The sequence below is a fragment of the Ovis aries genome, chromosome 1, assembly GCF_016772045.2.
Source record: "Ovis aries strain OAR_USU_Benz2616 breed Rambouillet chromosome 1, ARS-UI_Ramb_v3.0, whole genome shotgun sequence".
Classification (NCBI taxonomy): domain Eukaryota; kingdom Metazoa; phylum Chordata; class Mammalia; order Artiodactyla; family Bovidae; genus Ovis; species Ovis aries.
Window position 1 is genome coordinate 53626500 of NC_056054.1, and position 14702 is coordinate 53641201.

At 35.9% G+C, this 14702-nt stretch overlaps 1 protein-coding gene across 1 annotated transcript in view; it reads right to left on the reverse strand.

Annotated features, from left to right (window-relative positions):
* Nucleotides 1-14702, reverse strand: part of PIGK (phosphatidylinositol glycan anchor biosynthesis class K) — a 153122-nt gene that overhangs the window by 106791 nt on the left and 31629 nt on the right. The window contains exons 4-8 of the mRNA XM_004002091.4: nucleotides 9741-9876; nucleotides 7940-8051; nucleotides 5894-5990; nucleotides 1883-2000; nucleotides 1558-1668 (exon numbers count right to left, since the gene is read on the reverse strand). Coding sequence (XP_004002140.1) covers nucleotides 1558-1668; nucleotides 1883-2000; nucleotides 5894-5990; nucleotides 7940-8051; nucleotides 9741-9876 — 574 coding nt within the window. The remainder of the gene's footprint in view (nucleotides 1-1557; nucleotides 1669-1882; nucleotides 2001-5893; nucleotides 5991-7939; nucleotides 8052-9740; nucleotides 9877-14702) is intronic.

Consider the following 14702-nt stretch of genomic DNA (forward strand, 5'->3'; position numbering starts at 1 on the left):
CCGGATGGGGACATACATATTAAACCAACACAGTTCTCAATACGGAATCTAGAGACAGAATCAAGAGACTAGTTTTCCACTCAAAATACTGAACTGTGGAAAGCCAATTGGATCATGAGCTCACACACACAAAGTACAGAGCTCAACCAAAAGGAACTTGTCAATGGCCCTTGGAAAGAACAAGAAAGACAACGACCTCAAAAGAGTTCACAGGGTGCCAGGCCTGTGTTTCCTGCTGTCCCTGAAAGCCCTTAGTTCACTTCAAATCTCATTGCTGCTGCTGCTGCTGCTGCTGCTGCTGCTGCTGCTAAGTCACTTCAGTCGTGTCCGACTCTGTGGGACCCCAAAGACAGCAGCCCACCAGGCTCCCCCGTCCCTAGGATTCTCCAGGCAAAAACACTGGAGTGGGTTGCCATTTCCTTCTCCAACGCATGAAAGTGAAAACTGAAAGTGAAGTCGCTCAGTCCTGTCCAACCCTCAGCGACCCCATGGACTGCAGCCTTCCAGGCTCCTCCGTCCATGAGATTTTCCAGGCAAGAGTACTGGAGGGAGGTGCCATTGCCTTCTCCGAATCTCATTGCTAGCACCTGTTAAAATCTAAAATTCAATGAAGTAATTCAAAAATGTATTGGGCTTTATTAGATGATTCATCATGGGTAGACAGCATCCCATCTAGCAACTATAAGAGGGCTCCCAGCTGCACACTTGTTTTGACTGCTGTAGCTTAGTAGTATAGTTTTCTGAATTCAGGGAGTATGACATGTCCAACTTTGCTCTTTTTTCTCAATGTTACTTTAGCTATTAGGGTGGGGTCTTTTGCGGTTCCATACAAATTTTAGGATTAGTTATTCTAGTTCTATTTTTTTTTAAATGCCTTTGTTATTTTGATACAGACTACATGAAATCTGTAGATTGCTTTGGATTTTGGAACATTTTAACAATATTAATTCTTCTAAATCAGAATCATGGATTTATTCTCCTTAATTGTGTCATCATTAATTTCTTTCATTAGTACTTCAGAGTTTTCAGAATACAAGTCTTTCACTTCCTTGGCTAAATTCATCTTTAGGTGTTTAATTCTTTTTGATGCAACTGTAAGGGGGATTGCTTTAATTATTTCTCTTTCTAATAGTTCATTAGTTTGTAGAAATTCAATCAATCTTTCTTTCTTTTCTGAATTTATTTATTTGGGCTCTTTTTTCTTAATAAGTCTGTCTGGCTAAAGATTTGCCAATTTGTTTAGCTTTACAAAGAACCAGCTCTTAGTTTCATCTATCTTTTCTATTGCCTTTTTAGCTGTTATTTCACTTATTTCTGCTCTGATCTTTATTATTTTTCCTTCTACTAATTTTGGGCCTTGTTCTTCTTTTTCTAGTTCCTTGAAATGTAACGTTAGATGGTTAAGAATTTTCTTGTTTCTTAAGGCAGGCTAGTATTACAAAGACATTCCCTCTTAGAAACTGCTTTTGCATCATTCAGCGTAAGGAAGAATACCCTAAGAGTATTAGAAAGGTTAGCACAGCTATCGTGCTATAATCAAATCAAGCAAATACTTACAAGGTCATTCATATTAGTTTGGCTAGCTGGATTAATTTCCTCCAAAAATTCTAAGACATAAAATGTGTATCTATCCATAAGATGGACTCCAACTGCAGGATCAGGTTGATGCTATGAAAAAGCAAAAGAAAAAAAGTATATGTCTAATAAGAGATATGATCATTAAAACAAAATATTTAAAATATAATCAAAATTTCCATCTAAGATATAAAGTCTAAGAATAAGAAATAACATATATTTATTAAGCACATAAGTAATTTCAGTAATAGCTACATATTCCAACAACAATGCCATTTACAAACAGGAAAAAAGAAAATGTACCTACCGAAAGCGAATCTTCTCCCACTTGGCTACTAGCTAAAGCCATTATGTTAGGAGAATAAAATCTCTCATACATGGATGCTCCTTGACAAGTATCAATAATAAATAGTAGTTCATTGTAGCTGAAAGAAAAGTGATAGTATCTTTGACATGAATCATGCTGTTAATCATACATTAATATTTTATAACACTTACATAAGATGTATAAGTCATATCTTAATCATTTTATCAGCTAAAAATTTGACATTTTTCAATAGAATTCCCAATACAAATCTATACTAGAAAATTTAAAGGTATAGTCATATCTGGGGAAACCACTTCAACAGAGTACAGTGGTTGTACCACAAAGTGGCTGCCCAAACTCTTTTCTCTTCCCCTATGACACATAACTCAGAGTCCAAACAAATGTTTAATTCAAAAAGCACTCTCAGCACTCACACAGTCCTAGAAACTGAGCTAGTTTTAGAAAAAAAAACAAATACACACACGCACACATATACATGACAGTCACCATACTCAAAAATCTCAAAATCTAACTAGAAGACAGAAACATAAACATGTAATTGAATCAGAATATGATGAGTATTACAAATTTTACTGAGGGCCTACAGCATGCCTGACACTAAGCTGGGGATGCAATAAGTCCTTGCCCTCACGAGTGTAGAGTCTAACAAAGTCAAAAATGTTCCAAGAGCACTGAGGAAGAAACACAGGGAAAGGCAGGTCACAGAAAGGTGATGTGTCTGGCAAGAGCAGTGAGAGATGAATGTTCTTTAACAAAGAAAGGACCAGCACATTCCAGCAGAGGAAAAAGCCTATATTAAGGCATCTAAACATAAAAACTATCAATGTCTGGGGTAAAGGAATAGTATGGTGCAGTTCAGATCTAGAATTAATTTGGTAAAATGGAGAGAAATTAGATTCAAAAAGGTAGTTTGTTACTTGTTCAATCGTGTCCAGCTCTTTGTGACCCAATGGACTGTAGCCTGCCAGGCTTCTCTGTCCATCGAATTCTCAAGACAAGAATACTGAAGTGGGTTGCCATTCCCAGGGGATCTTCCTGGCCCATGGATCGAACCTGGGTCTCCCGCATTGCAGGTAGATTCTTTACCATCCGAGCCACCAAGGTAGGGCCAATCTGTAAAGTATCCTATGTGAAGTTTGGATCTTATCCTATAAATCTGAACAAGCCATCAATGGCTTTTTTAAAGTGAAAGAATAACATAATCAGCTCTACATTTTAGAACGAGCTGCCTCACTGATGAAGGTGAAAACAGGAAGCAGATAATATTTTCTCAGATACTGAATCTAGGTAAACAGCTAATACTACACTCAAAAAGAAAGCACAAAATCTTAATGATATCTAAGCAGAAGATACAACTAATATGACACACTTGTTCTGAGACAAAAATCTGTGGATACTTTTGGGGATTAGGACCCTCTAAAGGTTACGAGAGGAAGTACAATAAAACAATTAAGAGAGTAAGCTTTGGGACAGGACCACTTAGATGTGAATCCTAGCACTAGCACTTAAGAGCTGTACAAAGTTTGGCAAGTTATCTAAACTGTGCTCAATTTACACACTTGTAAGAATGAGAATCGTAACGTATCTGCCTCATGGAGTTACTAAAATTAAACAGAACAACAACGCAAGGCAACACAGTGCCAGTGCCTAGTGCACATTCAATAAACATAGCAATGAGTAGGGTATAATCAGTGCCAAGCAAAAACCGTCTCAATACTTCTATACATTCTCCTTATGCTTAAAATCCAGTATTTAGAATATTTAATTTGTACCATGCTGCTGCTGCTGCTAAGTCGCTTCAGCCGTGTCCAACTCTGTGTGACCCCAGAGTCAGCAGCCCACCAGGATCCCCCGTCCCTGGGTTTCTCCAGGCAAGAACACTGGAGTGGGTTGCCATTTCCTTCTCCAACGCATGAAAGTTAAAAGTGAAAGTGAAGTCACTCAGTTGTGTCCGACCCTCAGCGACCCCGTGGACTGCAGCCTTCCAGGCTCCTCTGTCCATGGGATTTTCCAGGCAAGAGTACTGGAGTGGGGTGCCACTGCCTTCTCCAATTTGTAGCATAGCTGTGTACATATTTCTCTTTTCTACTAGATTTTAAACACTTTGAAGGCACAGTAAGCATCCTATTCCCCTCTGTGCCATATGTTTAGAAGGTAAACCATAAGCATTTATTGAGCATAACCAAGTTAAAAGCAGTTCAACTGATACTTTATTTTTTTAATTGATTTTTGATTGGAGGACAATTGCTTTACAATGTTGTATTGGTTTCTGCCTTACATGAATCAGCCACAGGTATACATATGTCCCCTCCCTTTTCAACCTCCTTCCCACCTCCCATCCCATCCCAGCCGTCTAGGTTGTCACAGAGTACCTGGTTGAGCTCTCAGCATCACAGAGCAAATTCCCACTGGTTACCTATTTCACATGTGGTAGTGTTTATGCTTCAATCTACTCCCTCAATTTGTCCCGCCCTCCCCTTCCCCCACTGTGTCCACGAATCCATTCTGTATGTCTGCATTTCTACTGCTGCCCCACAAACACATTCATCAGTACCATTTTTCTAGATTCCATATACATGTATTAATATAGAATATTTGCTTTTTTCTTTCTGACTTACTTCACTCTGTATAACAGGCTTTAAGTTCATCCACCTCACTAGAACTCACTCAAATCTGTTCCTTTTTATGACTGAGTGATATTCCATTGTGTACATATATACATATATATATATATATATATATACACCACAGCTTCTTTATACATTCATTTGTTGATGGATATTTAGATTGCTACCATGTCCTGGCTGTTGTAAACAGTGCTGCAATGAACACTGGGGTAAGTAAAAGTCGCTCAGTCGTATCTGACTCTTTGCAACCCCATAGACTATACAGTCCATGGAATTCTCCAGGCCAGAATACTGGAGTGGAGAGCCTTTCCCTTCTCCAAGGGATCTCCCAACCCAGGGATTGAACCCAGGTCTCCCACATTGCAGGCGGATTCTTTGCTGAGCCACAAGGGAAGCCCAAGAATACTGGAGTAGGTAGCCTATCTCTTCTCCGGCAGATCTTCCCAACCCAGGAATCCCGACCCAGGAATTTAGAATTGTAGTTTTCTCAGGGTACATGCCCAGTAGTGGGATCGGTCAAATGGTAGTTTTGTTCCCAGTTTTTACAAAATCTCCATACCGTTCTCCATAATGACTATATCCATTTAGGTTGCCACCAACAGTGCAGGAGGGTTCCCTTTTCTCCACATCTTCTCCAGCATTTATGGTTTATAGATATTTTGATGATGGCCATTCTGACTAGTGTTGAGGTGGTATCTCATTGTAGTGTTGATCTGCATTTCTCTAATATTTAGTGATAATGAGGATTTTTTTCATGTGCTTATTAGCCATCTGTATGTTCAACTGCTAATTTAAATTCACGTAAGTCCATATGACAACTTTTAACTAAAAGAGTGCTTACCACAGATTACTAATAATATATCATTGTTAATGTGAGCTGCTACAAATTTTATACTAATTTCAGCATTTTTCCCAAAGAAGAAATAATATATTGCTATCACATGAAGAGTTCAAGAATGTGCAAAAAGTAAGAATAAATACAAGATAAGAAATAAATGTATGTTCACAAGCCCCCTAAATAATGGGGCACTTGGTTATTAGGAATCTTATATTCTCCAAAAGGATGAGAAATAACAAGAGATAAGATCTTAAAAGGTGAACTTTCTCCATGCCCTTTAAGAAACCTAAATTTTTCCTTTAAAAAGAATTTAGTTCATACTTCTGTAAAATATAATAAAACTACTGCTATAATGTATAATTGCTAAAAAAAAAATATAATTCAGTTCAATAGAAACAACAAACATAAATCTAAAGTTAGAAGAAGTAACATAAAAATAAGTTCAAATCTCATAAGATTTGTAAATCTACTAACCATGGAAAAATTAGGTACTAATTTATCTTATGAAAAGTAGTTATTTATTACCGTCTTTTCTGCCACATTTGTTCAAAAGCATCTGCAAGTTCTATGTTGGTAATTTCTTCAGAATCTTGAAATTTCAAGAAACCATTTCCACCATGTCCTTGTAGGAGAGGTCAGAAAGATCAAACAGACACTTTTTTTAAATGCAAACTGCAAACATCTAGATATTAACATTCACTTCATTCATGGCAATATTTTAATATCACTTGTTATATATACTCTAGGGTTAAAAGTAATGAATTTTTCTACTATACCAATTAAACAGATAAATGATAGACTATGTAAAATATAGTAGATATACATTTAAGAGCTTTCTTATCATTCAGTTTTATAAAAACATATTTATACTTTTTCACTGGCTCCATTATTATGTCAGAAATGAGTTTCCATAGATAAACATTTCTCAAATACCAGGCAAACACTTTTGATGAGAAAGCAGTTGAAGTCAATAACTAGTCCCTTAGTAAACTAGCACTGTTCACAGTGTATACTTGAAACGTTGTAACTCTAGGAAATGCAGTTTTCACCTAAAAAATTATGTTTTTATAACCATCAGCCACTGTACTATGAGAACTGACCAAAAGATCATGACATTCAAAATGTATGAGAGAGCCATGCTCTCTGCCTGGATACAAACGTTAGCTTTACTACTTAATGACTGTGTTACCTTAGGCAAGTAACCTTTCTATGCCACAGTTTCCTCAACTGTAAAGTAAGAAATGTATGAGTAAGACCATCATTAGCATGCCACTATAGGCCCTTTGTGCAAATTTTAAAAGGTACTTCCCACTGCCTATCAAAGTAGAAAAATCTATCAATTTCAGTGCCCCCTCAGAATATAAGCAGTCCTATGAGCTTAACAGTGGTTAGTATATGCTGTTGTGGGATTAAAAAATATTTCCTCCCTCATTAGACACAATTCTATAGCAGGGCACTCCCCACTCTAGTCAGACACTTATGTGCAGTGCACAACCCATCAGTCATATATGATAGCCCTGAAAATCAGCACCTAAGTGAGCACCTAAACGTTTCTGTAAACAGACAAGTAGTGAATGTTTTAGGCTTGTGAGCCATTTGGTCTCTGCTGCAACTACTGGACTCTGCCATATATTTTGACAATATTTAAAACAAATTCATATATTTTGAGAATACATAAAACAAATAGATGCAACAGTGTTCTAATAAAACTTTATTTCATAAACAGGTAGCCCTTCCATGGGCCATGGTTTGCCAGTTCAATCTTTAACACTGGAATTTCTCCCATACCTGCAGTTATCCAGAAAGAATACCAACAGACTCAGAAAAAGTTTGCTAGCCTATGTAATAGGAAGGCTTGTAATTATGCTAATATAATGATAAAAAATGTCAATAGGTATTATTTATTGAGGTTTACTATACACCACACAATATTCTTAATCATTGTGTATATTAATTCACTTCATTCTCACAACCTAAAGATTTAGGTACTGATTTTCAGGGCTATCATGTATGACTGATGGGTTGTGCACTGCACATAAGTGTCTGACTAGAGTGGTGAGTGCCCTGCTATAGAGTTGTGTCTAATGAGGGAGGAAATATAAATAAAACCTTTTGTGTAGTACATCAAATAAAGCCAAGCTACAAGACTATACTTCATTCTATTTGCCACAGAAGAGTGAAAATTTCTTGTACGTGTCAGGTAGACGAAAATGAAGTTTCCTGACTTCATTAACTCTGCTGGGTTAATTTATAAAGTTTATAAATTGACTGAATTTTTAAAGTTATAAATAAATGCACCATGATAAAGAAAAGTAAACCTCTAAGTAAGAATCACTCTCCTGCTGTATGACATCTAAAAATCATTCTACCCCTGTTTTATATCAGCTGGTAAGTAATACACTGTTTTCAAATATCACTTCAAGTTGTTATACATTATGAGAAAAGAGAACTTCATAACAAACTATTTTAGCCAAAAATAATTTAAATAATTTAATAATTTCTTTCCATGCAAATTCCTTTCTGAAAAAGAATCAGCATATTCTATCATTAAATATCTAAATTGAAAATTACCTGTCATATAAATAAGAATATTGCTCCGATCATCAGAAAGAAGACGTTTTGACCGAGGTGTGCTAGATGGAATCCTCCCAGTTAACACCCGTAAAAAATTCTCCACAGTTACCTGAGGAAAAAAATGAGAAATCAGATGAGATAGAACATGAGTAAACCTAACAATTGTTTTCCTACTTTTAAAAACATTCCTTCTTCTTTCTCTATGTATTACTCAGCATAAATTAAAAATAAAACTTAAAAAGAGAAATATAAGTCAATTGAAATATATTAATTTAAATATACACCTCGAAATAACTTTGTTTCCATTCTTTACAAAATACTAAAAACCAACAAAAAACTAGCTTGGGAAAAACTAATTATAAACAAAACTTGTTTATAAGCTAATTAGAAACAAAAAGTTCAAATGCTATACAAAGTATTGCCAAAAACTGAAAAGAGATTATTAATCTGTCTTCACAGGCAATTTGGGAAGATATAAAATATAGAAATATAAACAAATTCAACAATATTATAAGTACTGCAATTAATACATATAACTACTTAGTCAATTCTAGATCAACAACAAAAGACAGGTCTTTAATAAATCATAAAAAATAAAACCATAAGGACAGACCCAAAAATAACCCCCAAATTATGCATCTTTAATTCCTTAATGCATTTTGTTACTTAAATTTCATTAGAGGTAACTTCATTATGTAAAAAAATTCATAACACCGCAAGCCAGATTTTCCAACCAGGAATTTCCGTATCTCTAGGATGCTTTGAAAGATATTTAAGTTCTTAGAAGTATAATGCTAATTTCAAGTTATATTACACAGATCTAAATTTAAAAAGCAGAAAACCAACCCAGCTTTCTTGTTCAACTCTTCCCTAGGTGAGTACATAAGTGTCTATGTGTGTGTGTCTGTGGGTGTATGCGTAAGTTGTTTGGTTTACATTTTCCCAGAAGACACCAAAATGGTGGTTTTTTTTAACAGTACTTCTTGTTGGCTAACAAAGAAGGGAAGTACTTGGTCTACATTTTACAATGACAAAAAAAAGAAAAAGTACAATATTGACAAACATTTAAGTGTTGAACAAACATTTCTGAGTGCCTTCAGAGGGCTCTAAGAACTCACTAGGTATAAGACACAGAAGATACATGTCCTTAAGGAACTTACAGCCTGGGAAAAGATATTAATTTCTTCAAAACAGGTCTGGGAACATGGGAAACTGTGTCTTACTTTTGGTAGGCTTAGTAAAAGGGGAAGGATTACTGAGGAAGACTTCATCAAGAAAGACTTGAAATGTTAAACATACAATCTATTAAATTTAAAATAAAGTTTCAAAGGCAGAAAATATAGCAGTGTCATTTTTTATTTATTTTTAATCATATGTGCATAAAAACACTGGAGGCATATTAAAAGTGGTTACCTTTAAGTAGTATCCATCATTTTAATATTTCCATAATCAATATATTTACTGAAAATATAAAACTTGAAATTTTAGGTCAAATATGAAAAACAAAGAATACACTTACTATAAAAGGAAGCTGACACATTAACCCTCAATAAAATAATACAGAAGCCAAGATAAAGCTGTTCTATCCTAGAGACATATACGAAATTTTCATGCTATGATACTTTTACTCATATATTGTGTCCTTAATATGAACTCCAGAAACTGCAGATTGCCAAGGCTACAATGAAAACCGTACAAAGTTTCAAGAAAAGGAATAAGATTATTTTATTCTACCACTATGTTAGAGCTTCAGAGTGAAAGCTACATTTCAAAAATGTTGCCACATTAAACATTTTACCTCATAACTTCTATAATCCACTTCTACATCATCTCCATACACATTCAGTTCCATATTCTTGTGACTATACACTGTAGCTGGTTTAGGATTTCTAGGGTTGCATGCCATATCATCTGCAAGCATCAGAACAATGTGGCTAGGAAAAGAAAATTTTAGTAAACATACTATTTCAATAAAACCAAAAAGTTAAAAAGATATACTTTATTTATGTGCTAAGTCACTTCAGTAGTGTCCAGCTCTTTGTGACCCTATGGACTGTAGCCCACCAGGTTCCTCTGTCCATGGGATTCTCCAGGCAGGAATACTGGAGTGGGTTGCCATGCCCTCCCCTCCAGGGGATCTTCCCGACCCAGGGATGGAACCCATGTCTCTTATGTCTCCTGTATTGGCAGGAGGGTTCTTAATCACTAGCACCACCTGGAAAGCCCATATTTTATTTATATCATGTGCAATTACTTTCATTCTTATTAAGAATAACCCAAAAAATTATTGAGTACATATTTATAAGTGCTTGTATTAAAAAAAAAATTTTAATATGTCCCATGTAGTGTAAGTTTTAAAGAAAAGAAATCAGAACAATCTGGCATGAACTTATCCATAGAACTGGGAGTTACTAACTTAATTTTTTTTCCAACACAGTATACTTTATGCAATGTAGCAAAAGGAAGCTAAGATGAAAGAGCTACACTGTCCCCAAACATTGCTTTTAATTTTAGTAATATCTGACACTCTCAATACATACAGAGTTAAACTGTGATAGTCCAAAAATTTTACTTTTCAGAACCTCAAATGCTTGAGTATGAAAACATAGAATCCACCAGCAAGTGCAAGCTCTGTACCACAGGAACACATCTCCAGTGTGATCATCCTTCACTGGCTCCACTCCATCCCCCTGACAGCAGCCACCATCATCTCTAGATGATGCTGGACTAGAAGCTGGAATAGCTCCCATCTGGCTTCCTGCTTCCACTCCCATCCTTCTATGGTTCGTTCTCCTTAGAGCCACCAGAGAGACCTTCCTTAAACAAGTCAAATCATTAAACTTTCTCACTTAAAATCTTTCAAGGACTCCTCATTATAATCAGAGGAAAACAGAAACTCCTTACATGGTCTGCAAGGCATAATGTGGTCTCTGACTCTCTCTCTCTGTCTCTAACTTCACCCCTAACACCCATGTTCACTATGCTCCTTCCAAACTGTTCAGGAATATGCCAAGCCTTTTCCAATTCAGGGGCTACTGACCAAATTGAGACTTCTTTCCTTCCAAACCTTCCTATCATTCCAATACCAGCTAAAGTACTCTGTTCTCCCTACATGTTTTCTTTCATACAGGTCATTTACAATTCTGGAATCATTTCCCATCACCACCCCTATTAGAATATGAGCACTTCTCTGAGGGCAGTGGCTTTTTCTGTCCTCCGGTGCTGTACTACTCAGGCTTAGGAATAGAGCCTGGCATGTAGCAGACATTCAAGAAACACTCACTGAGTCAATGAAACATTTTCATTTTTTGTGTACATTTTCTTTGAGAGAAAATTACAACATCTCTCTTAAATGCTTCTCATCTTGATCTTACCATTAAAACGAGTGAAGATGAATCAGGCAATTCTTTATTCTACCATATACTTGAGCTTCCCAAACATAACGGAAAAATTAATGTGGCATACATAATTAGTCTGGCAGGAGACAGCAAGAAGAAAATGTTCTTCTGCATATGTTCCAAATACATTAAAGTTCAGAACTGAAACATTGTGATTTTTCTTAAAAACTGGCTTTTCTATTTTGAAAGGGTTCCAACCCTGCCACATTCAAAGATCAGATCTTCAGCTGTTACTGATTCATTCTCACAAAATGGTTAAAGTTATTGCTCTTAAAATGGAAAATATATCTTTTCATTTTAGTAACTTAAAATGATTTATATTAAGTTATTAGCAATCATACCTTTTTTGTTATAAAACCACTATTAAACAAAAATGAACTGACCTATAAATCTCAATATAAAAATAATATTATCCCTTTAGGCCATGTTTTCAGTTGAAGGGTAATTTCATTCCTTGAAATTAAATGTCAATTTCATAAAGAAGTAGTCACTGTAGCATAAAATTATAAATTCAATCAACACTTTTCTGATAGATAATTTTGAGCTTCAATGTAAGTACTATAACCTTTGGCTAACATAATCAATATATCATAAAAAATCATGGTATCTGGAGATAATATATGAAAAACCAGACAGAAAATAGACTGAATTTCAAAAGTTTACAAATTCAACCATATATTTTAATGCATTGTTTCTAAAAGCTAAATGTTCAGAACTCTTGTCTGGAGGAAAAAAAATCTGACTTGGTCCAAGTGTCAAATCATTTATATATGAAAGTGAAGTGTTAGTCATTCAGTTGTATCTGACTCTCTGTGAGTTCTCCAGGCAAGAATAGTGGAGTGGGTTGCCATTTTCTTCTCCAGGGGATCTTCCCAACTCAGGGACAGAACCCTCATCTCCCATGTCTCCTACACTGCCAGGCGAGTTCTTTACCACTAGCACCACCTGGGAAGCCTCCATTTATATACATGATACTTAACTATATATAATGAAACTAAACTCCTTAGGTTTATATTTCTTATAAAATTATTTGCTCTTGTTATTGTCAGTCACTAAGTCATGCCTTTGCAACCTCATGGACTGCAACATACCAGGCTTCCCTGTCCTTCACTATCTCCCAAAGTTTGCTCAAATTCATGTCCATTGAGTCAGTGATGCCATCCAACCATCTCATCCTCTGCCGCCCTCTTCTCCTTTTGTCTTCAATCTTTCCCAGCATCAGGGTCTTTTCCAATGAGTCAGCTCTTCGCATCAGGTGGCCAAAGTAGTGGAGCGTCAGCTTCAGTATCAATCCTTCTAATATTCATTATATTCAGGGCTGATTTCCTTTAGGATTGACTGTTCTGATCTCCTTGTAGTCCAAGGGACTCTCAAGAGTCTTCTTCAGCATCACAGTTCAAAAGCATCAATTCTTCGGCACCCAGCCTTCTTTAAGGTTCACATCCATACATGACTACTGGAAAAACCAAAGCTTTAACTACATGGACCTTTGTCAGCAAAGTGATGTTCTCTGCTTTTTAATATGCTTTCTTAGGTTTATAAAACTACAACTGAACACAAAATTATAAATTAGATTCTAACAAATCTACCAAACTAATAATACTCTAAGAACACTAACTCTATTTGAAGGATGATACTATTTTACTAAAACTAAATGACTGCTGGCTTCCCTGGTGGCTCGGTAAAGAGTCTGCCTGCAGTGTGGGAGACCCAGGTTCAATCCCTAGGTCGAGAAGATCCCCTGGAGAAGGAAATGGCAACCCACTCAAGTATTCTTGCCTGGAAAATCCCATCGACAGAGGAGCCTGGCAAGCTACAGTCCATGGGGTTGCAGAGTTAAGACACGACTAAGCAACCTCACTTCACTTCAAATGACTGCTCATATATTTAACAGGAGAAAGAGATAACTTCAGGCCTGGTTCTACATTTAATTTTTTCCTTTATTTTGACATTCCACACTACAATATAACTTGATGATACAGAATACATCTGTGCTCACAAAAGTATTTGCACAAAATGCAATTCATAACTTCTAGGCTCTGTTTACTGTTCAGAATAATCAGATCTGATATTTAACTAAGTCTTTGCCAACAAACAGTCTTTGAACAACAGTTATCATAAGATCTAACTTGTTGTCTCCTTAAAGTGTCTTTTTCACTGAATATCAGGCTAGCATCACAGCAGTTATTTAAGTCTTCACTGTGAATGTGTTAAACAATCACTGCTAGAATCGAGACCAAAAAAAAAAAAAATCTACATTGAAGACATGCTACTACATTCTTATAAATATCGATAGCAAGTTGCTTTGTTACCTTATTAAAATTAAGATAAAAATCCCTGAAATATGTCCAATTGATAGAAGAATATGATATTTTTACACTCTGGAAATCCTATACTACCATGTGTTATGACTCAGTTCTCTCACTTTATTAAGGTCCTGCAGAACCTACATCACACAAGCATAGGGTAATATGGCCTTCTCTCAATACAAAACCAAAAGAAAAGATAAGCACTGAAATTGCATAAAGTTCAAACTGGGTTTGAAACAAATACAGTGCTTACTTATATACGTAGTTTTCATACTGTTTAAATCATACATTTCCTCTTGTCAGTTAAAAAAAAAAATTAGAGGACACATCCATATATGTATCTACTAATCTGTTAGTCATATGTATTCACTACTTTAAATATATATAATAATATTAATAAAGCATAACTTCTTTCCTTTATAGGTTAATAAATAAATAAACTGATAGTATTTTCTTCCCTTGCCACTATTTGTTGTCTGATCTAACAGAATCATGATTATGCTGAAACAGATTTTAAAGATCAATACAAAAATAAAATTTTAAAACCTCTCCAAAAACAAGACATGAAACCCAATTCTAGAAATGTGTGAGAGGAAAACAATTCAAAACAAATACTTTCCCATTATTACATTTGCCTAACATTAAAGGAGGGCTTCTCTAGTGGCTTCGTGGTAAAGAATCTGCATCCCAATGCAGGAGACGTGGGTTTGATCCCTGGGTCAGGAAGATTCCGTGGAGAAGGAAATGGCAACTACTCCAGTATTCTTGCCTGGGAAATCCCATGGACAGAGGAGCCTGGCAGGCTGCAGTCCATGGGGTCACAAGAGTCGGACACAACTCTGACTAAACAACAACACTGAAGGAACAGGTAAGCCCTGCATCAGTCATTCTTTACCCTCCCCTCTGAAATTCATCCTTGGCCCAGTCAGGAAGCAGTAACCAGTGGGTACAAAAATAAATTTTACATAGATAAAAAATTTTCACTGCTCTAGACAATTAGAGTACAAAGCTTCAAAAAGTATACCTTTTCATTTATAACAGGCTGGTACCACC